General features: G+C 48.0%; 1 protein-coding gene across 15 annotated transcripts in view; it reads left to right on the forward strand.

The window, feature by feature from the left end:
* The window catches only part of Dock9 (dedicator of cytokinesis 9), a 239,432-nt gene extending 217,703 nt beyond the window's left edge, over positions 1-21,729 (forward strand). For all 15 annotated transcript variants that reach the window (XM_050150339.1, XM_050150346.1, XM_050150345.1 and 12 more), the window contains 8 exons: positions 3,281-3,403; positions 4,322-4,435; positions 5,835-5,981; positions 8,508-8,718; positions 13,556-13,746; positions 17,599-17,699; positions 18,112-18,250; positions 20,549-21,729. In XM_050150339.1, the coding sequence (XP_050006296.1) occupies positions 3,281-3,403; positions 4,322-4,435; positions 5,835-5,981; positions 8,508-8,718; positions 13,556-13,746; positions 17,599-17,699; positions 18,112-18,250; positions 20,549-20,671 (1,149 nt within the window). In that variant the 3' untranslated portion in view covers positions 20,672-21,729. The remainder of the gene's footprint in view (positions 1-3,280; positions 3,404-4,321; positions 4,436-5,834; positions 5,982-8,507; positions 8,719-13,555; positions 13,747-17,598; positions 17,700-18,111; positions 18,251-20,548) is intronic.
* The last annotated feature ends 2,425 nt before the right edge of the window (positions 21,730-24,154 follow it).

Genomic DNA, 24,154 nt, shown 5'->3' on the forward strand with positions numbered 1-24,154 from the left:
GAGAGAGAGAGAGAGAGAGAGAGAGAGAGAGAGAGAGAGAGAGAGAAGCGGGGACTGGACTTGGCCAGGGCTAGAGAAGCGTGGACAGCAGGAGAGGACATCATGAGGGAACAGCAAGAGAGCAGTGGGGGTCGGAGCATAGCAGGATTTATTTCAGAGAGCGCAGAGGCAGGAGAGCCTGCCGTTATAAAGACAAGAGATGGGTATCTGAAGGAGGGGAGCGGGCTAGGACTAGTGAGGACGTGGCTGTGTGTGATTAGTACTTGTGATATGTAACCACAGGCAGCCATATGTGCCATCTGCCAGAGGGAAGGGAATTGGCTCCTTTTGGTAGAAGGGGTTGGCTTCACCAGTTCCAAGGGATGCTGGCTTTTTTTCTAATGGCCAGAAATCCCCAGTCCAAGTTAAACCCATTTCTGGATCTAGGAACTTTCTTCTCCTTTTGGACTTTGGGGACTTTTTCCTTTGTACCTGATGAACACAAAACAAATCATTTACTCCAGATTTTTATTACACTGTAATTGCTAAGGCACGGGGTTAAAGTTAACTACTGTTTGTTTAACTGATCCACGGTAAATAGGGTGACATTATTATAGATCTGTCCGTGGTATGACTCATGATGCAACTAGTAAAACCAACCATACTTTTTCACGCACAAAAAAAAAATTACATTCGTGATAAACCTGGAAGTTAGAATACAAGGAACCAAACGATTACACATTGTAGAATAGTTTGAAGATGAAGTTTAATGTTGACCATTACAATGCCATCCTCTTGGGAAACTGGGTTTTCTTGGACTCTGTCAGCCACCTCTGTGGGTCCGTGGCAGCACTGGGATGCAGGTACTTAGGAAATACCCATTGGTGGTGAGCGAGTTGGGAGGGAGGGAGGGAGGGAGGGAGGGAGGGAGGGAGGGAGGGAGGGAGACTGCTTGCAAGTATGTGGGAACAAAGTTTATTGTGGATACAAGGGAGAGCACCGTCAGAGGCAGGGACATCTAAGAGTCTAGAGTGGACATGACCTTGAGCCTTGTTGGGGGGGAGGGGGGAGCTGCCAACCAAGAGGGGCAGCCCAGGCCAAGAGACTGGCACAGCCAAGATGGCTGGATTGTATAATGGGCATCTGGAGGGGAAGGCAGCCCAGCCCCCCCCCCCCGGGCTGGAGAAGTTTAGGGTAGGATGCGGGGTACAGCTAAGAGGGCCCTGTAATAGGTAGAGATTGAGGGATGCAAGGAGAGCCTGGGGGCCGGTTGTCCCGGGTTTGAGACCTAACAATAAGTCTGGCCTAAGATTTGTAAGAAATCCAAGGCTTTGATACAGCCTGTCAACTCCTCTCCCACACACAAGAGTGTTCCTGACACCCAGTATTGCTGACATCCCTGAGAAAAATGCAAACCTGCCTCTAAGAACCACTTGCTTGCTGACTGTGTATGTACACTGGTAGAAATAATATTTTTAAAAAAATTAATACAAAGTAGAAAGTAATGGTTCAAGTGTGGGAAAGGTTTTTTAACTGGCCGGTGAATTAGATACAGGGTTTACAGACCGCACAGCAGTGGGGTGTATGGGCGTGGGGGGATCGAGTCTGACTGATCTCCCCAGACACCAATGAGGGTGAGAAAGACGAGAGTGTGCCTGTATGACTGGGAAGTGATACAAGCTGTACTTTCATGCTTTCTGTTTTAGCTTCTTACGAGCAGAGGAACACGAAGAAATCTTTAGCGTGTTTAGTGTGCTGGACTGTTAGACATCTTTTTATCGTACATGCAGAGGAGAAGGGATGGCGCTGGAGATTCTCGGGGTTCTTTGCTGCTGTCGTCGTGGTTACTGCGCACAGCTGACTTTAACGAGAGCTGCCATAAAGCCTGAGACAACTGTCCTACCTTTTTATAAGCGCTGGTGCAGAGTTCAACCGCACAAATGACAATTTTATGATGTATGTGTCATAAATATGACATGAGTTAGATGGGCTTGATTCGACAGTGTTATCTGATGGACTGATTGTTTTAAAATGATATTTTCTTTGGCTCCATAAACCGTGGGCATTGGATCTGTGATGAACATTAGCCTAAAAACGGAAAATAGAGAAATTCAGGAAGAACTAGTAAAACTCGAGGTGTTGGGGTGAGCACACGGGGTTGGGCACGCAGCTCCATTGGTAGGGTGTTTGTCTGGCATGTGTGAAACCCTGTGTTCAATCTTCCACACCATATAAACCAAGTGAGACCAGCCTGGGATACATGAGCTGTCTCAAGGCAATCACAATATTAAAAATAAGACAGTATTAACAATATTATTGCCAGTATTAGAGATGAGACAAGTATGTTTACCTTATTAAATCCAACCCAGTCCCAGTATTAGAGACGAGACAAATATGTTTACTTTCTGAAATCCGAGCCTTTAACAAGCTGTCGGCTGAGGCAGAAGTGGGCTCTTCAGGCCTGTCCATGGCCATGCGATGAATGCCCCAGTCAGCTCCATGCTGCCGCTCTTGTATCTGCCATTCTCGTCCCAGCATTCCAGGTCGGGAACCTTAAACTTGACCCGCCATGGCGCCATGATGAACCTGTGGCTACGTCTAAGAAAAAGTCCATGATGATTGGTATACATAAGCTGTAGGTTGTGTTTCTCCCCAAGTCTGAGAGCTCTACCCAGAGCAGAGAACTGTGCACCCTTCTCTAGAAGGAAATTTCCAAGAGGAGGAGGAAAGGGAATTGGTGAAGCAGGCCTAGGTTCCCCCATCGCCATCCCTGGATAACGTGAAGACGTTTAGTTGGGGTTGAAGTCGTGCTTAGCAATGCTCCATAGCTCATCATTGCCAGTGTTTCTTCATCAAAGAGGATAAATAAATCTCCAAGTTACGGTTCTAAAGAGAGTTAATAAACAAGCTAAGAGCTTGTGGGAGTCTACCAGAGCCAACTTTCTATACCTTGTGAAAAATTATTTTATGTGTATGAGTTTTGTCTGTGTGTATATTTGTGTGTCACATGTATGCAATCCCACAAAAAGGTGTCAGGATCCCCGGAGCTGGAGCTGTAGGCAGCTGTGGGTGCTGAGAACCAGCCTGGGTCCTTTGCACGGGCAGTCAGTGCTCCTAACTGCTGGGCCAGCTCTCAGCCCAGGTATTACACCTTTCTGGTTTTCGCATATAAACATGACTTGGGGAGAACTTGTGAGTTGTCACAGTCTTGGATTAGTTATAAATTGATCCACTGCCTTTGGTTGTACGCGATGACGGAGTCTCTGTAACCTCTCTCGGCCCCGCCCTCCCCCTTGATCAGGATGTACTGATGGAGCTGCTGGAGCAGTGTGCGGATGGACTTTGGAAGGCCGAGCGCTATGAGCTGATCGCCGATATCTACAAGCTCATCATCCCCATTTATGAAAAGCGGAGGGATTTCGAGGTATCGCGCCCTCTTTTCTCCTCTTTGACACGACCCAGACCTCACGCAGAGAGAGCCAGCAGGCTTGGGTTCAGTGATACCCGGCGGTCTCCAGTTACCCACATTGTATCAAAGGCGGTCACCAGTCACCAACTATAGCGCTATCAGATGTCACACATCCTGGGCCCCGCCTATGCAGACACCCCCATGTCTCGAATGCAAGGCTTCCATCCCACCCCTGAACTTTGGAAGTTTCCTTAGACAGTTGTATCATTTCCAGGGGCCCTTCCTTGCTTCCTCTGCATGAGGGAATGGCGGCCCTTCCACCTTCCAGGGTTCAGAAGTCAGCCATTGCCCTAGCAAATCAAATGGAGTATGAAGAGCAGAACCCGCATGACGTCAGAGATTTTCTCCTCCACCTCATGTTAGCTTGGAAAGAGACCTCCAGTGGGTGTAATCCAGAAACGATCACTGAGTTAAACAGTCAGAATACACTCTTGGGTATCAGGTGATAGGCCAGTCAGTAAAGTGTTGCCTCGAAAGCCCGAGGACCTGAGTTCAATACCCAGAACATATGTAAAAAAGCTGGGCGTGGTGACACCTGCTTGGACTCCCAGGGCTGGGGCTAGAGAGAGACACATGATGCCTAGGGGTTGCCGACCGCCCTGCATGGCCTTCTTGATGGGTTCTGAGCCAGTGAGAGACCCTGTCTTTAAAAACAGTAGGTGGACAAGGCCTGAGGAATGCCACCCAGGCTGGTGCCCCGGCTCTCACATGTATGCACACATACCCACATGCACACTCCCTACCCTCTCCCACACACAAACATAAGAGTGACTTTTTTTTTTCTACTCAGAGTCCTTCATCACATTTGAATTGTTTTCAGTTTTATTCTGCGACTTGCAAATAGGAAGAAATGTGTCTTCTTCTGCTTTCCAGAGACTAGCCCACCTGTATGACACGCTACACCGGGCCTACAGCAAAGTGACCGAGGTCATGCACTCGGGCCGCAGGCTCCTGGGGACCTACTTCCGGGTAGCCTTCTTTGGACAGGTGAGCCTTCAGCCCGTTCTGTAGGCTGTCCCGAGTCCTTTATCTTCCTTCTCTTAAAGTGATCCTGAGAATTTTCCACTCTGTAAACACTAAAGTAATGAATTTCTCATATGACATGTGGCTCTTATCTTCCTCTGGAGTAAACTCTACTTTTTTTTTTTTCTTTCTTTCTTCCTCTCTTTCCTTTATCACTTTCTTAAGGCAGCGGTAAGTTCTTCCTCCATCCTTAGCGTCATCTCTCATTCTTCCATGTGGTTTGCAAGTTTCCTTTTCAAGTCTTGTATGTTTACTGTCTAGTCATTTCAAACTCCAGAAAGAAAATTAACATTTTTATTCCATTACACAGAAATCATCAGTTCCCTTACACATCCGTATTGCATGTTTTAAGGCAAAAATTAAAACCTGCTTTGTGCCTGTGTCTCAGTCTTTTATATACTATCTGCGCACGCATAGTTATCACTGCAATTCTCGGGGAGTCCTGTCGGAGGGGGGTTACGTAAGCAAGCTTTAACCTTCAGGCTCTAACATTATTAAATGGAATAGATTATCATCTGTTCATTGAGGGCGTGTGATTTTCCGATGAGCGCTTTATAACCTTCAATTTACTCTGTTATTGTTTTTTATAACTATAGCAATACCAGTTTACAGACAGTGCAACAGACGTGGAGGTAATTGCAGTAAATGCTTCTAAAGCAAGTAACGTTAGTGGAGTGAGCGCCTCTAAACTCCCAGTTTGGTGTGGATTTTTCATTTGTTTGTTTCATGTTAGCCTGGTTTCCCCCCCCCCACCTATATTGTTTCTTACGCCATTTTATATCCTTTTACTTTAGATAAGTGACTTTTTGAACATTAATTTCAAATATTAACCCCCAATCTGGACATTTTAATTTCCCAACCTTTTTCACTTCCCATATAATGTTAAACCTGTGGGCACTTGTGATTGGCGCCACGCCAGTCGTGGCTGGTTTTCACGGAAGCATTTCCAGTTCTGTGCTGCTGACCTTCAGGGTTTGTCTCAGCGGGGAAGCACGGCCAAATCCACTCGAACTTTACGTACTTCTTGCTCGGCCTGCTCCAGACCAGACGTGCATCCCTGGTCGTTTCTCCATGTGTCCTGCTTCTGGGAACGTGAAACAGGCCTGCCCCCATCACACCTCACGGAGAGAGTGCTGCCTGGACCCAACCCTTTCATCTCACACACTTAATGACTTGTGTACATTAGTACTCTTGTGTTTTCCCCGTCTTTGCGCCTTGACTCCGCCTCAGAGCCCTTTCCTTCCCCTGTGAGTGTCTGTCTAAATGGGGTTTTATTTTGGAATCATCTTTCTCATGGCTTCTGCCTGCTGTGGTCAGCCTCGGGCACGCCCGGGGGCATGCCTAACGGTGCTTTTCCTCGCAGGGTTTCTTTGAAGATGAGGATGGCAAGGAGTATATCTACAAAGAGCCCAAGCTCACGCCTCTGTCGGAGATTTCCCAGAGGCTCCTTAAGCTTTACTCGGATAAATTTGGTTCGGAAAATGTCAAAATGATACAGGATTCTGGCAAGGTATGATTGCTGTCTGATAAGCTGCCTAGCAATTTTTAAATTCCGTGTGATTGGCCGTGTAGAGCGTACTCACAAATGTGAAAAGCCCTCTTCGTTGTAAGGACACCAGCCTGAAGAACTAGAACCCCTTTTGTTCCTGCGTCCTCTGCTGAGTGCCCAGAGTCTAGCATCTGCTTCCTGAGAGCCCTCATTTTCTCCTGCTCACCTGACTAGGCTGCTATTGCAGCAGGGACCAGCCGATATCACCTGGATTCTGGCCCGGGCAGAGGATAGGACAGTCCCTCCTGTGCCTGCAGCCCTCGGCCTCCCTCGCCTCTCTGTATGCTGATTCTGTACACTAACCCCGCTTTGGCTGCTATGGGCTGTTTTCAGACCAGTTACTCTGGAATCAGATGCTCTGTAGTAGGAAAGGGACCAGAGAAGGAAGCCAGTTCGCAGCCACAGAGACTCGGGGCCCCTTGGCCTGTCATCTCCTTCTCGTCACAGTCATGGGGTCCCACGTTGGTCCCCTGTGGGCTTCTCAGGGATGTGCTGATTTCTGTGTTGCCCACCTGTGGAGTCCTGGGTTAGCACACCACCGAGACCGGGACACAGCTCTGCAAGCCAGTCTTCCAGCAGTGAAATCTCTCACCTGCCCCGTCCTCTCCTGAGTCCCTGTGGTGTAACTCTTGGTGACATTTTAAGAGAGTCAATACGTAAGGGAAAGAAAGCAGTGTGTTTGACTGGAAGCCTCAGTCAGACTTAGTTATTAAGAACCCCCCCCCCCTTTAAAACAGATCAAGCTACTTGCCTGGTTGGGCTTCTTCTGGGAGCAGCCCTGTGTCTGCAGAGACAGCTTCCACATGCAGCCTTTCTTCAGGGCTCCCAGTTCTCCTCCCTCATTCACAGTGTGGTCCTGTGGAGCTGCTGAATTACAGAGCCCTCCTCCCGAGTCAGCGTTCCATTCCCGCTGTCTGTGCGGCTGTCTGGAACACGAAGGGTAGGGAGGAACATCACAACCAGGCGGGCAGCGCCATTCTTGCTGCCTTTTAATTGATTTTGCTAAAGAAAGTCAGCTTTCATAGATTGAAATGCAATTATATGATGGTCAAGCTAGCGAGATGGTCAGTGGGTAGAGGAGCTTGCACACAGGCCCGAGAGTTCCGCTCCCAGGCTCCACAAGGTGGCCGGAGAGAACCAACTCCTGAGAGTTGCTCTCTGGCCTCTGTGTGCATGCGCCATGACACACATGCACACGCAGACACACGTGCAAACAAATACGTAAGAAATACAGTTAGGATTGTCCAGGTGACTTTTCTGAAATCCAGGAAAATTCTGTTTTACCTTCTGCACTAGGCTCTCTCCACTAACCTTTTCCTCCTTTTTTCTGAGCGCCTCTGCTGAACCATGAAACCATCTTTGCTGCCCCAAGCCCTCTGCAAGCCGATTCTTCTGTGGTCATTTATTGCCCTTGGTTAAATACAATTAGGATGTGCAGAATCGATTTGCCTCGGTGATGTAAATCAGCTCTGTCCCACTGTGGAACATGCCTGTTTAATTTTCCATCGTGTGTCAGACACCAGAGGTCCACCAGTTCAGTCTGGTTGCAAAAGCATTCGTGTGCAGGGTTAATCACAAAAGAAACTTCATTGTAAATGAGGTTAATCCGCACTTGTATTAAATAAATTCATCTGCAGCTGTTGGCGTCTCATTTGATCTGACAACCAGCTAATAGTAATTTAGGGCCTAACATTTGATCCTTATTCTTAAAATAAATGCCTCTTCTAGCCAAGCACATAAAAGTTTTAGAATAAACAAAAATTAGAATGGAGAAATCCAGACTAAGGCAGAGCGAAGAGACAAGCTTAGTGCGGTGACTTACTCTGTAATCCCATCATTTACGAAGGGGACATAGGAGGATTGTGGGTTCAAAGCCACACTGGGCTACAAGAGACTCTTCTAAAAGAAGCAGGGGAGGGGGAGGAAGAAGAGAGGGAGCGAGGGACAGACAGACACTCTGATGTGAAGTGTAGCGGTTGTTAGACTCCATCAGTCTGAATACTTCTGAGGGAGTTAAGATGTCTTGAATAGAATTATTGTCGCTAAGTACCATAGTGCATTGTGTTTTTAGAGGAAATGTTCTCATTTTTAGGAAAAACAGGGTGGTGTGTCATGATGTATACCATTTACATTGAAATGTGGCGTGTGTGTGTTTATAGAAGTCTGATAGTAAGGTATATTGACACCTGGGTGAAGATGTGATGAATCCCATTACCTTGTATGGTAACCTGAAAAATCAGTTTTAACACTCTGTCTCCACACATTGGTGTGTGCATACTTACATGTATGTGTATGCATCTCTTCTTGAAACAAATACAGCAAGGTGGTAGCGGTGATGATCCTCTTGGTAGATAGTGGGTGTCCTTCTACTGTTTTTTTCCAACCTTCCTAAATTTGTTTTTCTCAGATGTTTTCTAATGAAAAGTTTAGAAGACTCATCGTAGACCAGGAACAGTGCCTGACTTGGTGTTGCTTATTGTTTTCAAGGTTAACCCGAAGGACCTGGATTCCAAGTTTGCTTACATCCAGGTGACCCACGTGACCCCGTTCTTTGACGAGAAGGAGTTACAGGAGAGGAGAACGGAGTTTGAGAGATGCCACAACATCCGGCGCTTCATGTTCGAGATGCCCTTCACCCAGACTGGAAAGAGGCAGGGCGGGGTGGAGGAGCAGTGCAAACGGCGCACCATCCTGACAGGTACGCAGGTCTCCCTCTCGCCAGACACTGTAGGCTCTGGCTAGAACCTGGGTACTAACGCCTCCCTCCTGCCAGACGCTGTACGGCTCTTCCTAGAGTAAGGACTGGGGTACACATGCATCCCTCCCGCCAGACAGTGTATTCGCTCTCACTAGAGTAAGGACCCGGGAGATGGCTCAGTGTTTAAAACCACTTCTGTTCTCCCACAACGCCTGGGTTCAATTCCCAGCACCCACATGGTGACTTATAGACATCTATAACTCCAGTCCCAGGAAACCGAAAGGGTTTGACACCCTCTTCTGGCTTTCTTGGGCACCAGGTATGCATGAAGGTACACAGACATACGTGCAGACCAAAGACCTATACACATAAAAATAAATAAACCCTAAAACATTAAAATAGGCATACGTGCAGACCAAAGACCTATACACATAAAAATAAATAAACCCTAAAACATTAAAATAGACATACGTACAGACCAAAGACCTATACACATAAAAATAAATAAACCCTAAAACATTAAAATAGGCATACGTGCAGACCAAAGACCTATACACATAAAAATAAATAAACCCTGAAAAATTAAAATACATAAACTCATGATTTGGGGCCAGAGAAGTGACTCAGCAGTTACGAGTGCTTACTGTTCTTCTGTACGGTTCAGTTCCCAGCACCCACAGCAGGCCGCAGACAGTTGCCTGTAACCCCCTTCCATGCGGTTTGACACCCTCTTCTGGCCTCCAGGCACAGGTGTGCTCCTGTACGTGCTCACCCACAGACACACATGCACCCAGGAAAAATAAAAATAAACTCACAGCAGCATAACACAGCAGATGTTGTACAGTGAGATGTTGTACAGTGTCTGTGGGAGAAATGGTTTAGAATGAGATAAAGGTTTTAAAACAAACACAAAAGCGTATAGTTATAAACGTTCCCCACTCTTTCTCTTAGGAAAACATGCAATGCGTAAACCACACTGCCCTCACAAGGGTGAGCCCCTTGCTCTGAGCAAACGGTGGTTTCTCTAATGCACACCAGTTAAGTAAACGATCTCTAGATAACGGTCCTTCTTGGGGTTTCCAGTTCGACTGTGAACAACCTCACTGTGGATTCCCTAAATCAGCATCTGTCAGAGTTTGCTCTGGAGCCACCAAGGTCAGCCGCCCCTGGGAATTTGAACTGCGGATTCCCAGGCTCTACCCACCCCACACCCCGAATCTGCTGAATAAGAAACTAGGGAGGGCACCCAGGCTCTGTGCCCAGCAAGCACCGCAGGAGATTCCGGGCGCGGGCTCGGAGCACACTGCTGAGCTGAGCGGTTATTTTTATCGTGAGTCCTGTTGAGGTGGCATACTGATTTGACTCATGGCAGGGTGTTCTCCCTGGGCACCTGTTCTTCCGGGTTACAGTTCACACTTGCTGCTGAACCGTTTTAGATTAGATAAAGAATGTGGGCTTGTGGGCTTAGCGCTCTATCACCAAATCAGAGGACAAAGAGTAACTGGCTTCAGAAAGAGGCACAACAGACAGAATAGCCACTCAGCGACTTCGCCAGCCACACCTTCAGGGCTGAGAACATAAGGGCCTTGCCTGGGGTTCCTGCAGACCTGGCCACTGCCTCTCTGTGTAGATGTGGGGACATTGTGCATCCCTCTGTGTTAAACAATCCTGTAAAGTACAGACAGGCAGGGAAGGAATGAGTTGGACAACCAGATCTTTCCCACCATTAAACTCTTGCCTTAGGCTTCATGAGGAGCAAAAGGGACCACAGTGTGACACCAGAAACAGGTGCAGGGCTTGCTGCCTGGAAGTGTGGAAGGGACAGCTGACTAGACAGAGTGGAGTTGGAGGAAAGTTCTTTTTCTGTGAAAGCTACTGAGAGTGTCAACACCATGGCAACCTTAAACACACCAGCTCTTTTGGAGACTTTGAACTAGAGTTTCCCTCCAGTTACTAGGCTTCTGGAACTTCCACCGTCTTGCTGCAGACCTAACCTTTGGCCTTTCCTGCCTCCTGCTTGCAAGCTAACCCTTCTGGAAAGTTCACCATTTTCTCCTCCCTCCCTCAGCTTCCTGGGTGGAAGTTTCTGGCCCTGCCTTTCCTTTCTTCCCAGTTGCTATTCCCAGCTCCTCCACTGCACTCAGACCGGAAACAACCATTTGCTGCCTGCCCTACAGTTGACATGCATCCTCTGTCTTCCTAAAGGGCCACACATCAGGACGCTGGGCTGTGTACTACACAGTGGCTTGTTCCCATGCTCAACTGACTTTCCATCTTCCGGGGCCGCTCTGTTCTCCCGTGTAGTCTTGGGACAGTAGTGCACGCCCCAGTGAGGCACGGTCCCCAAAGTGAGGTCTATAGGCTTGAGCCAGACCCTCACATCTCAGCAAGAAAAGACAACGGTCAGCAAGGGGTGTTAGAGATGCCACACGGGATGAGAGACGCCATGGAGGTTGGGAGTGTCTGGGGGAGAGGAGTACAGTTTAAAGGGGAGGGTGGGGGGGCTCGTGGGGATATCAGTTAGCATGTGATATCGGAGTCAACTTGAAGGAGATGAGGGTGGCCAGAATGTTTGTGTCTGGGCACTCCGGGGAAAGAAAAGGACAGGGTAAAGCTGGCAAGAATACCAGGGCGGTTGTGACCCGGTGGGCCTGGGCACAGACCTGGAGCTTTCTCTGAGTAGTATCGCGGCGCCTGCCTGTGGCCCCTTGAAGTCTAGTTCCCCTAAGATGCAGTGGTCGGGACTGATCAGGATCAGCGTGATTCATGGGAACCTCACGCACCAACCTTGGAGCTGGCTTTCTCTCTGAAGTCATAGTGCCACCTCACTGTGTCTGTCACAGGTGCTGGACACTTAAGAGTCGTGATGCATTTTCCTAACAGTGGAGAGTGAAATTCCCTTCTGTGGTAACCAGCCAAACGCATTAGCTGCTGTCAGAACACCGCTTCCCTGGCAGTACGCAGCAATGCTCAGTTCTTATTTCAAAGAAGCAGCCTTGGGCCAAGAGGACTCAGAAGTCCCACTGCTGCCCCTTAAAACCTGCCCCAGACTGACTTTGAAAACTTGTGAAGATAGACGTGACAGATGGGAACCCCTCTTTTTCCAGCTTTGTCTAGTCATCGTTGTCCCCATTCAGTCTGGGATCTGCCCCTGTTCCTGTTGTGTGATAAGCTTTTCCTGAATAAACTATCTCTAGCCACTTACTAAAGAATTCAAACGTAACCTCTCTCATCTGTTGTTGGTTAAAAAAAATACAATAAGGGGGCCAGGCATGGTGGCACACGCCTTTAATCCCAACACTCGTGAGGCAGAGGCAGGGGAATCTCTGAGTCGTCCAAGGACAGCCTCATCTACATGGTGAGGTCTAGGACAGCCAGGGCTAGGTGTTGAGAACCTGTCATACAGAAACAAAATAGAATAAGGCCCTGGAAGATGGTTCCATGAGTAGAAGAGGTGTTTGTGTGCAGTCTTCATGGCCCGAGTTTGACCCCTGGATCCCACAAGGTGGCAGGAGAGAACTGAGTCTCAGGAGTGTGCCCTGCCCTCCACGTGTGCACAGAGGTACATACATGCTGAGGTACATGCACCTTCACACACACAATTGAACAATAAACGTTTAAAGTTATGCATACAAGTAGCAAATGAGAATATTACAGGTGTTCCTGCAAAGAGACAGAAACGCTAAACACTTGAAGTAGAGCCTAATATTACACAAAAATTTTTTTAATTTTATGTGTATGAGTGCTTTGCCTGCGTGCACACCTCGTGCGTGCCTGGTGTCTTGGGAGGTCAGAAGAGGGTGCCAGGTCCCCTGGAACTGAAATTACAGGTGGTTGTGCACTGCCATGTAGGTGCTGAGAACTTGAACGTGGGTCATATTTGCAAGATCAGCAAGTGTTCCTAGTCCCGGAGCCATCTCTCCAGCCCTATAGTTCTTTTTTATTGTCTGTTGTCATGCTGTTTGGTGTTGACATGGTCAGGTATCTTGTTAAAAAATAAAAACAGTATGATCTTCTAGTGGAAAAAGTAAGAAATAGTAAATATTTTTATATTTCGTACCCCTGGAAGCTTCAAAACGCCTCTCCCATTGGCACAGTAGTTATTGTTAGTGAATTCCTGCTTTGGTGAGGATGCTTTTGTTTGTTTCTCGTTGGTATCTTAGGTTTAGACAGATTTGTCATGTATTCGAAATTTTCAGAGATATCTGATGGCACTATTTGGGACGGGGGGGGGGTGGCTTGGTCTGCTGTATAATATCTCAAAACTGTTTGGTCTTTTTTGTATTTTAGAATCCCTCTAGAACCTACTCGTTTGAGTCTTAACAACTTCCAGGGAGGCTTAGGGCACTTAGAGATGAGAAAGGAAGCAAGGAATAAGAAAAGAGGTTTGTTTTACCCCAAAGACACACTCTACATGTGAAAGGAAGAACAGGGAACCAACTCTGTCTACCTTATGGTACAACCTGCAACCTGCCGTTACACACATCACTAAAGGCCTGGAGAGATGGCTCAGTGGTTAAGAGCGTTGGCTGCTCCTGCAAAGACCTGAGTTTGGTTCCCAGCTCACACCCACATGGTAGGTTCTTGTAATTCCAGTTCTGGCCTCCGTGGGCAACACACACACACACAAATAGGTAGACATGAAAGCAAAACATTTCTACATATAAAATTAGTAATAAAATCTTAAGCATAGGGTATTTAAAAACAAAGAGAGCGTCCCAGCTCCAAAGAGTCTTCGCTTATGACATCGACAAGCTCTGAGTTTTAGCTGTAAAGCAGGCGTGGTAGTTGCTTTCCCTCCAGACAGCAGGTAACTCCAGGCCCTGTTCCTCCGCAGCAATACACTGCTTCCCCTATGTGAAGAAGAGGATCCCCGTCATGTACCAGCACCACACTGACCTGAACCCCATTGAGGTGGCCATCGACGAAATGAGCAAGAAGGTGGCCGAGCTCCGCCAGCTGTGCTCCTCGGCGGAAGTAGACATGATCAAACTGCAGCTCAAACTCCAGGGCAGTGTGAGCGTTCAGGTGAGCCCAGTTCCCAGCTTCCCTGGAGGCTTAACCGGCCCCCCAGTTCTGCCTACAACATAATGGTGGCTTCACTGAGCTGTCTGCTAGTAACAGCGTCACCCTGACTTTTCAGTAACTTGAAGAATGTTAGGTTCCTGGTTGACAAAATGCTCCCCGAGCCCGAGAAAGATGATAGCAGGGGGTTTTCCTATAAAACTGTTGTTTCCTTTCCGTGAAGATTGCGTCTAAAAATATACCTTGAGTTTTACTTTCTCCATGTTTTTTTTGGTTAACAAAACGTCTTCCTTTTAGGGCAGCCCAATTGAGTTAATTTTACTGGTAACATTTTAAAAAATTCATTTATTTCTGAGAATTTCATATGAGCACTGTACTTACATCACTTCCCCTTCTAACCTCTGCCGTGTCCCCTCATTCTTCCTTAAAATTCATGATCTCTAATTTCTAAATTATCACGCACACACATGCGCGTGCACACACACAACGCAGGCTGCTGAGTCCATTTAGTGGCCTCCATGGGTTTGTGTGTTCAGAGCTGACCTGTTAGGGTTAGATAGCCTATCAGGGTCTCACTCTAGAAAAGACTGATTCTCCCTTTCTCTGAGGTCAGCCATGGCCTGGAGCTCTTCGTCTGGGGCGGGGCCTTGTGAGATTTTCCCCTGCATTGGCCGGTCAGTTGGTATGTCATTTTTCAGGTCTGTTTTAGGCAGCCATATTGTTGGGATTTTGGCAGGAAAGCTACTAGTGATTTTGTGGGGTTTTGTTGTTCTTCTTCTTTTAGAGAAATATGTAGCCCTGTGTGTCACCTGTATTCTCAGCACTTGAGAGGCCGAGGCGTTAGAATCTGTTAAGAGTCACCTGGGCTATGTAGCAAGTCCTGAGCCAGCCTGGGCTTCATACCTAGCACAGATCTTAAGGTCTCAGATGAAAGACAGAAATTTGGGTCCTCTGTAAGTTTTCCTCCGTTGTTCAATATTCACACTCAGATCCACAGTCCAGCTGGAACTGGTTTGTATTTGGCAGAGGAGAGGGGCGAGGATACTTTTTACCCTCAACAGGATTTGACTGTGCACGCCTCTCTAACCCCAGCCCACGTGGCTGAGGCTCAGACACCTGCAGGTTCCGGGCTACGCTGTCAGTTTGAGGCCAGCCTGTACTCCACAGTAAGACCCGTGTCTAAGACGGAAACAAACAAGAGGGGCTGTGGAGGTCTGCCTGGCGTGCGAGGAGCCCTGGTTTGGTCCCGGATCACATAAACTGGCTATGCTAAGCCATGCCTCATTTTCTAGCTCTGGAGATCGAGGCAGGGAATCAGAAATTCAAAGTTATCCTCAGTTTCATAGCAAGTTTAAAGCGACTTTGGGATGCCTGAGACCCTCTCTCAAAAAAAGGAAAATTACTTCCTCCCTTCTAAGTGTTGTATGCCATTTATTGGGAGATCCTAGTTAATGCATGTGTTGTTTGTAAAGATTTATCAAGATATACACTTAAGATAATGTTTTAAGTTATCTGAAATAATTAGCTAGGTAACAGGCAGATTTTAAGTCCTCTCCCTGCAGTGACCAGCTTTATACGTAGTTAAGGGTTCAATCCCTTGTCTGTTCCTCCATGTACCCCTAGAACTCATTGTTTTCCCATCCAAGTGTAGCGTGTCTCCGAAGCCTCGGCAGAAATTCCACCATGTAGGTTCTGCATCCAGGATTGGTTTGTGAAATCAGTTTCTATCTGTTTCATCAGATACACACATAAGGAATCATGAGTTTTGAGCAAATATTTTGCCAAATGGCATTGACCACAAAAGTATTTATAGATCTTTCTAGTCTCCTCCCTCATGCCCTAAAAAGCTTACATGCTGAAGTAGTTTACAAAGGGAATATCACTCCGCGTTATCCAGCAAAGGGATGACACTCCAGCAACAACATGACTGTACAGCAGGGCCAGAGGCCACATTTCCCGTAGCTAAAAATGCCACTCACTAGCTGGACCTGAGCACAGGCAGCCTCTATCAGAAGGCCAGGAGGGGTGGGGCCTGAAGGGTTGAACTGTCTAAAGGGTAAAGCACGCAAGACCAAGGCCGTTTGACAGTGACCTTCGAGTTTTATATAAACGCCCAATCAGCTTACACAGCAGTGAACCCCATGATAAAATGAGGACATGTGTTCGTGCTGGTGCCCCCTGGATAGCAAAGTCTAGGCCAAAGGAAGTTAGCTCCTGTCGCCTTTGGGTGTGTGCATGTGAGTGTTTATGTGTGTGTTTGTGTGTGCGCCAAAGGTCAGCATCAGAGCTCTTCTGCTTTCTACATTATTATTATTTATTATTATTATTATTATTTTGAGGCAGATCTCCCACTCTGGAGCCCACTGATCAAGCTAGGTCTCCTGGACAGTAACTCTGTCCCCCAGCAGTTTCCTGAGGCCACTGTTCCCTCTGGCTCTGTGCCTTCTCACGAGCTTACTGTAGTGCGTCTCACATAGTATCAGTGCCTGCTTAAAACTGCGTGTCCAGTCACACGTCAGTCTGTGCTGTCTTCACATGGGCTTCATTCCCACAGAGCAGAGACCTAATTCCTAATGCAGAGACCGCCATTTCCGGTCACCATGGGAAGCTAGCTGTCCGCCGCTGGGGCTCCACGCTGGCACTGGCTTCTGTCCCCCAACCCCTTCCCACGTATCTGCTGTGAGCTCACTGACTCGGTTCTGAGACAGCCACAGTCATATGTAGAAGGAAGAGCTGCTTGTTCTTCCCGGCCGCCCAGACCCGAAATGATCACATAAATAACTGAAATTGTATTAATTAAAGCACTGCTTGGCCCATTAGCTCTAACTTCTTATTGGCTAACTCTTACATTAATTTAACCCATTTCTAGTGATCTCTATATCGCCACGTGGCAGTGGCTTACTGGCAAAGGTTTGCTGCGTGATGAGTCACAGCTTCAAGATGACAGCTCTCCCTGCCCCCTCCCAGGGCCTAGCCTCTCTCTCCTCATTCCTATATTGTGTGGGAAGTACAGAGAACTCCGGTTGGCTGTTTGAGTCATTCTCCACATTGCTGAATGTTCCTGATCTTTGATTTCCAGCACGAGTCAGCTAAGTCAGCATGACAGTTGGCCTGTGGTATGGCTGCCTGTTCAGTCCAGTGAGATGCACAATGTTTTGGTTTTGTTTTTGATTCAGTGGCTGTAGGAGCCGGGAAGATGGCTCAGTCAGTGGGGTGCTTGCTGTGGAAGCTGTGTTCAGATTGCCAGCACCCACACCTGTAATCCCAGCTCTGGGGAGGCAGACACAAGACACTGTCCAGGAGACTTAGCTTCATCAGTGGGCTCTATGTTCAGTGAGAGAACCTGTCTCAAAATGATGGTGATGGTGAAAACAGAAGAACTCCGATGCTGACCTCTGGTACACACACACACACACACACACACACACACACACATTCATACACACATTCATACACAGAAACACTGGTGTTTTCATTCATGCTAAATTCACCAGGTTGAGCAGTTCAGTTCAACGTAGCACAAATCCCAGTGTCTAAAACCCCGTTTGAAAGAACATTTGAAGTGGGTTTGGAGACCTGGGCTCTGGTGTTTCGCATGTTGGTTGCTCAAACCTGAACAAGTCCCTGTGCTCCCCACCCTGGTTCCTTCCTCCATAAAATAAGGGTATCCTGCATGATGGAGTCAAACAGTGTGTAATGATGTCGTTCCGTTTATGATTTCTTCCTTGGCCTTGTGTCTGTGGAAGCCGGGCATCATGACTGACGCACTAAACAGCGTTTAGAGTGAGTGGCAGCTGACGTTAGTAAATGGTAGTGGTCATTTTTCTTGCACTCACACGTCTGTCCCTTCCCCAGGTCAACGCTGGTCCACTAGCGTATGCCCGGGCCTTCCTCGACGACACCAACACGAAAAGATACCCCGACAACAAGGTGAAGCTGCTGAAGGAAGTTTTCAGGTACAGCACGCAGAACGTTTCTCTGCACGGAAATCGTTCATCTCTCTGCGGCGGTCAGCTTCCCGTTCCTATAGCACAGCTGAGATGATTCACTTGTGAACCGATAAGGGTGACTTGGGCTTGCAGTGCCTGAGGTTGTTTGGGGCCTGCGGTGAGGGGTGGGCAGTAAAGACAGGAAGTCAAAGAGAATGAGAAAGGGGCCTGACTCCCCAAACTCCCTTCATGGGCATGTCACCAACAAACTAAAGACGTCCCACTAGGTCCCTCCTCCAGAGACTCCATCACCCACCAATAGCACCCCTAGCAGTGGACATTTGGGGGTGTTACAGAACGAAACCGTAGCACTGCTCTGGGCTCAGGAGAGAGGGTGCTTCTAGCCTGACCCATGCCTTCATCCCCTCTCCTCACTCAGGCAATTTGTGGAGGCCTGTGGTCAGGCTCTCGCAGTGAATGAACGTCTGATTAAAGAAGACCAGCTGGAGTACCAGGAGGAGATGAAAGCCAACTACAGGGAAATGGCCAAGGAGCTCTCTGACATCATGCGTGAGCAGGTGGGTGCCAAGCTGGGCTGGGCAGCTTCTGAGGGGTGGACTTGTGGGGTCTGAAATACTCCTCACAGTAAGTTTAGCCCTCCAGTATTCTGGAATCCTTATTTCTGAGGGAAAATGTAACAGACCACACCCCTGCTACACGAGCCCAGATTATGTAGAGAAGCGAGCGCTGGGTGCCCTTATGTCATCTAGAGCAGTTAGCGAGGCCAGCGTCCTTCTCCGTGTTTCCCGAGAGAACGCGTTCATGCATACAGCTTTCTCTGACAGACAGGGCTGCCCAGCCTGCTTCTGTCTTCTGTTGCCTTACAAGTCTTTTGTCTTTTTAAAAAAGAGCGGAATTGTTCCAGCCAGCCTGGGCACCCCAGTAGACACACGTGGCTCCTTCCTCCGTGGTCCTTGTCAAAGGCACGCTTCCTGCCTCCCTTGTGTTTTCTGTCCTTCCTCTGTGAATCCTCCATGTGGTCCCAGCAGGGGTCAGGGGACACATCAGCCAGGGTGTCAGGCAAAATGTCCAAGGGCAAGGTGCACGTGAATCCAGGTCGCTGTTGCCGTGGCATTAGCTCCTGGATCTCACACTCTGTCTGTCTCCTGTGTTATTGTCTCCAGTCTTGCAGAGTGGAAGCTGGGACTTATGTCCACCTACCTTATCATGTGATAATTGGAAATGTGTGTTTTTTGAGCATTTTATACATGAATACTATAGTTAACCCTATCCCTCCACCTCAGCTCTCTTTCTGTCTCTCTGTCTCTGTCTCTCTACACACACACACACACACACACACACACACGTGCACACACACAACTCTTCCCCAAATTCATGGGCTCATCCTTCAATTATTATTGTTACATACATACATATAAATCTGTGGCCCTAACCTAGAGAGTCTGTTTGCTGTTGCTCGCATGTGTGTGTTCAGGCCGACCCCTTGGGGTTAGGTAACCTGTCGGACTCTTCCCTGGAGAAGATGGAGTCTCTTTCTCAGCAGCCATTATCACCTGTGGCTCTTCATATGGAATGGGATCTTGTAGGCCCTCCCCCGCCCCCCAGTCCGCGTCATTTTTCAGGTCTGGGCGCAGCTTCCCTTCCATACACAGAAGACACCAGCACCCTGCAGCAGAAACCCTGATCTTCCGGCTCTCACAACATCCCCACCCCTTCTGCAACGTTTCCCAAGCCCTAGGTGTGGGGTTGTGTGGCAGAAGAATGACAGCTGACTTGGTTATCTGAGCTTTAATGCCCTTGTTTGTTTTTTCCCCTCCCTCCATGCTGCACACGCTCAGCTGGGATGGTAATACCTTTTCTTCATGTTATTTCTCTGATAAACTGTCTGACCAAGTTTGGGCAGCCGTGGACTTTGGATGGTGCATGTAGAGTGGGGAGCAGTTCTCTTCTGAACCTTCTTAAAAGTAGAAAAAAATGAAACGATCAAATCATTAGTGTGTGGATAACTAAGCACAAAGCGGAGGAGGCGCATGGGCGGAAACTGCTTCAGGAAACGTGTGATATTTTCCTTGGTAGCTCCAGACTCCTTAGAGGAGCTCCTGGTGGACGGCCCCGCGGTCAGGACCAGGAGAGACAGAAGCACAGAAAACTGTGGGCTGGATCTGTTAAGCTCCTAGATTGAGCCGATAGTAACCGCAGTGGTTTGCTGTCTGCTGTCCCTTAAACTTCCCATTGTCTCGGCATCTGTGAAGACTAGACCCTTTAGCCGGTGCATAGGAAGAGCTGTGGCCTGGCGTGGTGGCTTTGGTGTTTGCCAGAGAAGCCTCTGCATGGGTCTCTAAGCCTCCATGCGGCTAGAGAGAAATCTTACACCCAGATCCTTTTCTGGTCTTGTTTGCCATGAAGAAACGCTTAAGTCTCTAAGACCTGAGAAACATAGATGTTCCAAACTCAGTTGCAGAGGGGTTCTTCCCCCCAAGGGTCAGAACTAGTTCATGTCTTAGTGGAGTTGAAAGGTAGACCACAAGTTACTTGACCTGATGAGTCTAGAAGATTCCCATTCATTAGCTTGTAAGGAAACAGAGCACATTCTTTCCGATGTTCCCCTTACCATTCCAATCTGAAGGTGGCTGTTTATTAGATAAGCTAAAACCATCTATGCACACTGGCAAAGCGCAGGCCCAGCTTGTGTGCCCACTCTGCAGAGTGGCTGCCGGAGGGCGAGCTGTGTGTGTGACCCAGCACGGAATGACTGGATGCGGGAGGGCGAGCTGTGTGTGTGACCCCAGCATGGAACGACTGGCTGCCCTGCTGGAGCACTGCACTTTGATGACCTTGTCTTTCTGTGCCTCAAGATCTGCCCCCTGGAGGAGAAGACTAGCGTCCTGCCAAACTCCCTGCACATCTTCAATGCCATCAGCGGGACGCCCACGGGCACAGTGGTCCAGGGGTTGACCAGCTCGTCCTCGATCGCGTGATTTTACCTCAGGAACCACGTGTGGGGACATGCTTTGTCATGTACAAACTCAGGATGACTTCCAGAGCTAATCACTGGCGTGGCCGAGCACAGGAGGAAGCCATGGGGACCTGGAGAGAGGGGGAGCCCCGACTGTGGTATTCTGTAGCAGACTTTATAGGAGTCGGGGGAAGGCGCACATATTTTTTTTAAATCTCACTGGCAATATTTAGTTTTCCTCGTTTCTTAACAGGAGCGTGAGGTGGGCGCTCTTACGCTGCCCCTCCAGTTTATCCTTTTTACAGCGTAGCATTAAATGACCTAAAGGAGAAGTGTCCTAGGAGCGTCCGTGGCGGACGCAGCAGCACTGAAACTGAGTCTGGGAACTGAGCTGGAGAAATCTTGAAAATATTTTTTTCCTGTGGCACATTCAGGTTGAGAACAAGAACTATTTTTGTGTCTAGTTTTTGATGACGGAAGGGGACTGGCGATTGTAACTTTTGTACTGGCGAACGAGGAGACATGGCGCCCTTTATGTTCCTGCCTTGTGTTGGAACCGTGAGAGGTGGCGAAGTGGAGCAGCGTAGAACCAAAGGCCCGCTAAACCTGAAGCCCAGTGTACAGACGGTTTGTTAACGCAGCCTCCTCGCTGTGTTCACGCACACACACATTTCTACATTTTTAACAGATCCGCTTCCACGGCGTTCATCCATGACCCATCCGCGCTGTTCTCGGTATATGCAAATACATTGTACTTTACTGTTTTACCCTTGTACATAAGACGTGCAATATGGAGATGTATACAGTCTTTGCTGTGTTTATAAACTGGTAAAAAAGTTTTCATCCTTTTGCCAAAATGGTGGAATATGCGGTTGGTAAACCCTAAATCCTGTGGTGAGTTGGGGGATAATTTAAAGTTTTCACCATGTTATATTTTCTTTTAAGACTTTAATTTAGTAATTTTATATTTGGAAAAAAAATAAAGGTTTTTAATTTAACTGGAACCACTGCCCTGCTGTAATTAAACGTCCTGTACCCCAACTGTATTAAAAATAACCTTGCTGGTTTTCTGGTAATAAACACTGGATATCTGTTGTTCGGTAATCCTACAAAAGGGCGGAGTGCTTAGGGTAAAATAGCATTATCAACACTTTCTCTAAAACAGTAAGGAATGGGAACGGATGCAGAAAGGTGGATGAGGTGTGACAGCTGTCGAAGCTGTGCTTGAGTGTATGGAAATCCTAACACCAGTCCTCTGCCTTTCTGGAAGTTTCCATTTCAAAAGGTGGCAGTAGGAGCTTAAGCTTCCAGAAGACTTGGTGCATGCTAACAGAGGCACATGAGTCTGGGCTAGCCCCCCCCCCCCAGCTGTGCCGTGACTGCCGAGAATCGGGAGGCACATGAGTCTGGGCTAGCCCCGAGCTCTGCCGTGACTGCCGAGAATCGGGAGGCACATGAGTCTGGGCTAGCCCCCCCCCCCAGCTGTGCCGTGACTGCCGAGAATTGGGAGGCACATGAGTGTGAGCTAGCCCCGAGCTGTGCCGTGACTGCCGAGAATCAGGAGGCACACGAGTCCATTCTTCATCAGCTTTGTCAGAGCTGTTTTATGATCTCTTGACTTGCTTTTGAGGTGATCACTCCCAGAGATGCCATGTTGGTACACCCCAGCCTCATGCCCATCGTGAGCACGGGGCAGAGTCATAAGGGACAGGTCACATCAGGTGTGCTGGTCCTGCCTTGGTCTGCCCAGTGGCCCCAGAGGACGAATCGGCTCCTCATCAGGCTGTGTCTTTGCTGCAAGAACTTTGTACACGGCTCACAAGAATGGCCTTCTTACTTAAGGGTTAGAGAAACCATCTTTTCCACGACCCATTTGAGGAACGACGGCTGTGGTGTGGTGACTCTGGAGCACCGATGACCACGTAGCATGCCGGGTGTGATGGTGCAGGGCGTGGTAATACCGCAGGCTGACATCCTGGCCCGTGCAATAGGCCTCATCAAACATCATCGCAGGTGGGTCAAGGGCTTTGTCACGGAGCTGCATCTATTAGTCATAAAATTCTGGTCATCCTGTGGAAGATAAATAAAAGTCTAGAAGTACCTGGAAGATAAGATTAAGTTTGGAAGATGGCCAGCCCTCACTGTTCAGCAGTAGAGAAAGAAGCCTTCTCTCTGATGGACACTGAGATAGCAGAGGAAAAGCCAGAGAGGACAAGGGACAGTGGGGCAGGGTAAGGAGGTTCCTGTTGGTTGATGAGACATTTCATAGAGAGCGTGCATCTCTGGGTCAGACGACACATTGGGGCTGGAGAGACGCGCGGTGCGGGACGGTACTTACCATGTGAGTCTGACCGTCTGAGTCCAGCTCCTCAGAACCCACAGAAAGGTGGCGAGAGAGAACCATCTCCACAAAGCGGTCCTCCAACTACACACATACTATGGCACGTGTGCCCATACACACATCATAGATACACGTATAATAACAGCAGGCTTTTTATTATAAACTAAAGTACAAGTTTGATAGGAAAAACTATAGCTGGTTACCAGGAGATTTTTACCTAAGTTCTACATGTTAGTTTAACTGATGGGAAAGTCTGCACAACAGAAAATTTGCCATTTTGGCCTATACGGGTCAGGGATGGGACTGTTGTGTTCTGCAGCTGTGCCTCCCGTCCACCTCCACATCCTTATTTGAAATCCTAGCTGCCTGAGAATGAAGTCGTGTACACAAATGAGCGTACATGGGCTTCTGCCTGGGAAGCTGCTGCCGAGAATAACCAGGCCACAGTGAAAGAACTTACCAGTAACAAAAATAACCACGGTGAGTCATGGCTTACTCATGTGACAGCTTCACAATGTAAAGCCGTTGATGTCCGCCAGAGATGATGGCTCCGATCCGTAATCTCCAAAGTTAAGAGGCAGAAGCTGGGAGATAGTCGTTTGAGGCTAGCTTGACCTGTGCAGAGGCGCTGTCAAAAGCAGTTACTTGATTTCCTTAATAGGGGTCATTTATGTAAATGTGATAGTCAACACAGAAGGTTGTTGAAAATCAGTCATTTATAGAGTGGTCAGAAGCTCAACTCATACACTAGACGTCTTAAACCCATTTACGAATACAATCTGAGTCAGGTGTACAATGTATACATAATATTACTATCAAAGCAATAAACATCCTATGTCCAGGCTTCCGGAAGTCCCCCTGCATATGTGTGCGTGTGTATATATTGGTGCTGGAGGTGGCCCTGGCACACACTGAACGAGTACTGATGCTGTGTCCTCACGTGCTTGTGTTTTTATTTTTCAGGGTCAGAATCCTTCACAGGAGTTCTGCCCTCTTACATTGAGATTACAGCTTCATGTTAGCCAGCTCCTTGTTACCTGAGAGAGCAGAGTGGAGAGACACTGTGGGGGAGAGGGTTGTAAAATACACTTGTCCAGTGTGACCTTTTGTTTTAACTACTTGCTTTTTTAAATTTATTTGTTTATTTACATTCTGACCACAGCT

This window comes from Alexandromys fortis, unplaced genomic scaffold (assembly GCF_014885135.2).
Source record: "Alexandromys fortis isolate MF-2015 unplaced genomic scaffold, M_Fortis_MF-2015_v1.1 scaffold_66, whole genome shotgun sequence".
In the NCBI taxonomy this organism is placed as follows: domain Eukaryota; kingdom Metazoa; phylum Chordata; class Mammalia; order Rodentia; family Cricetidae; genus Alexandromys; species Alexandromys fortis.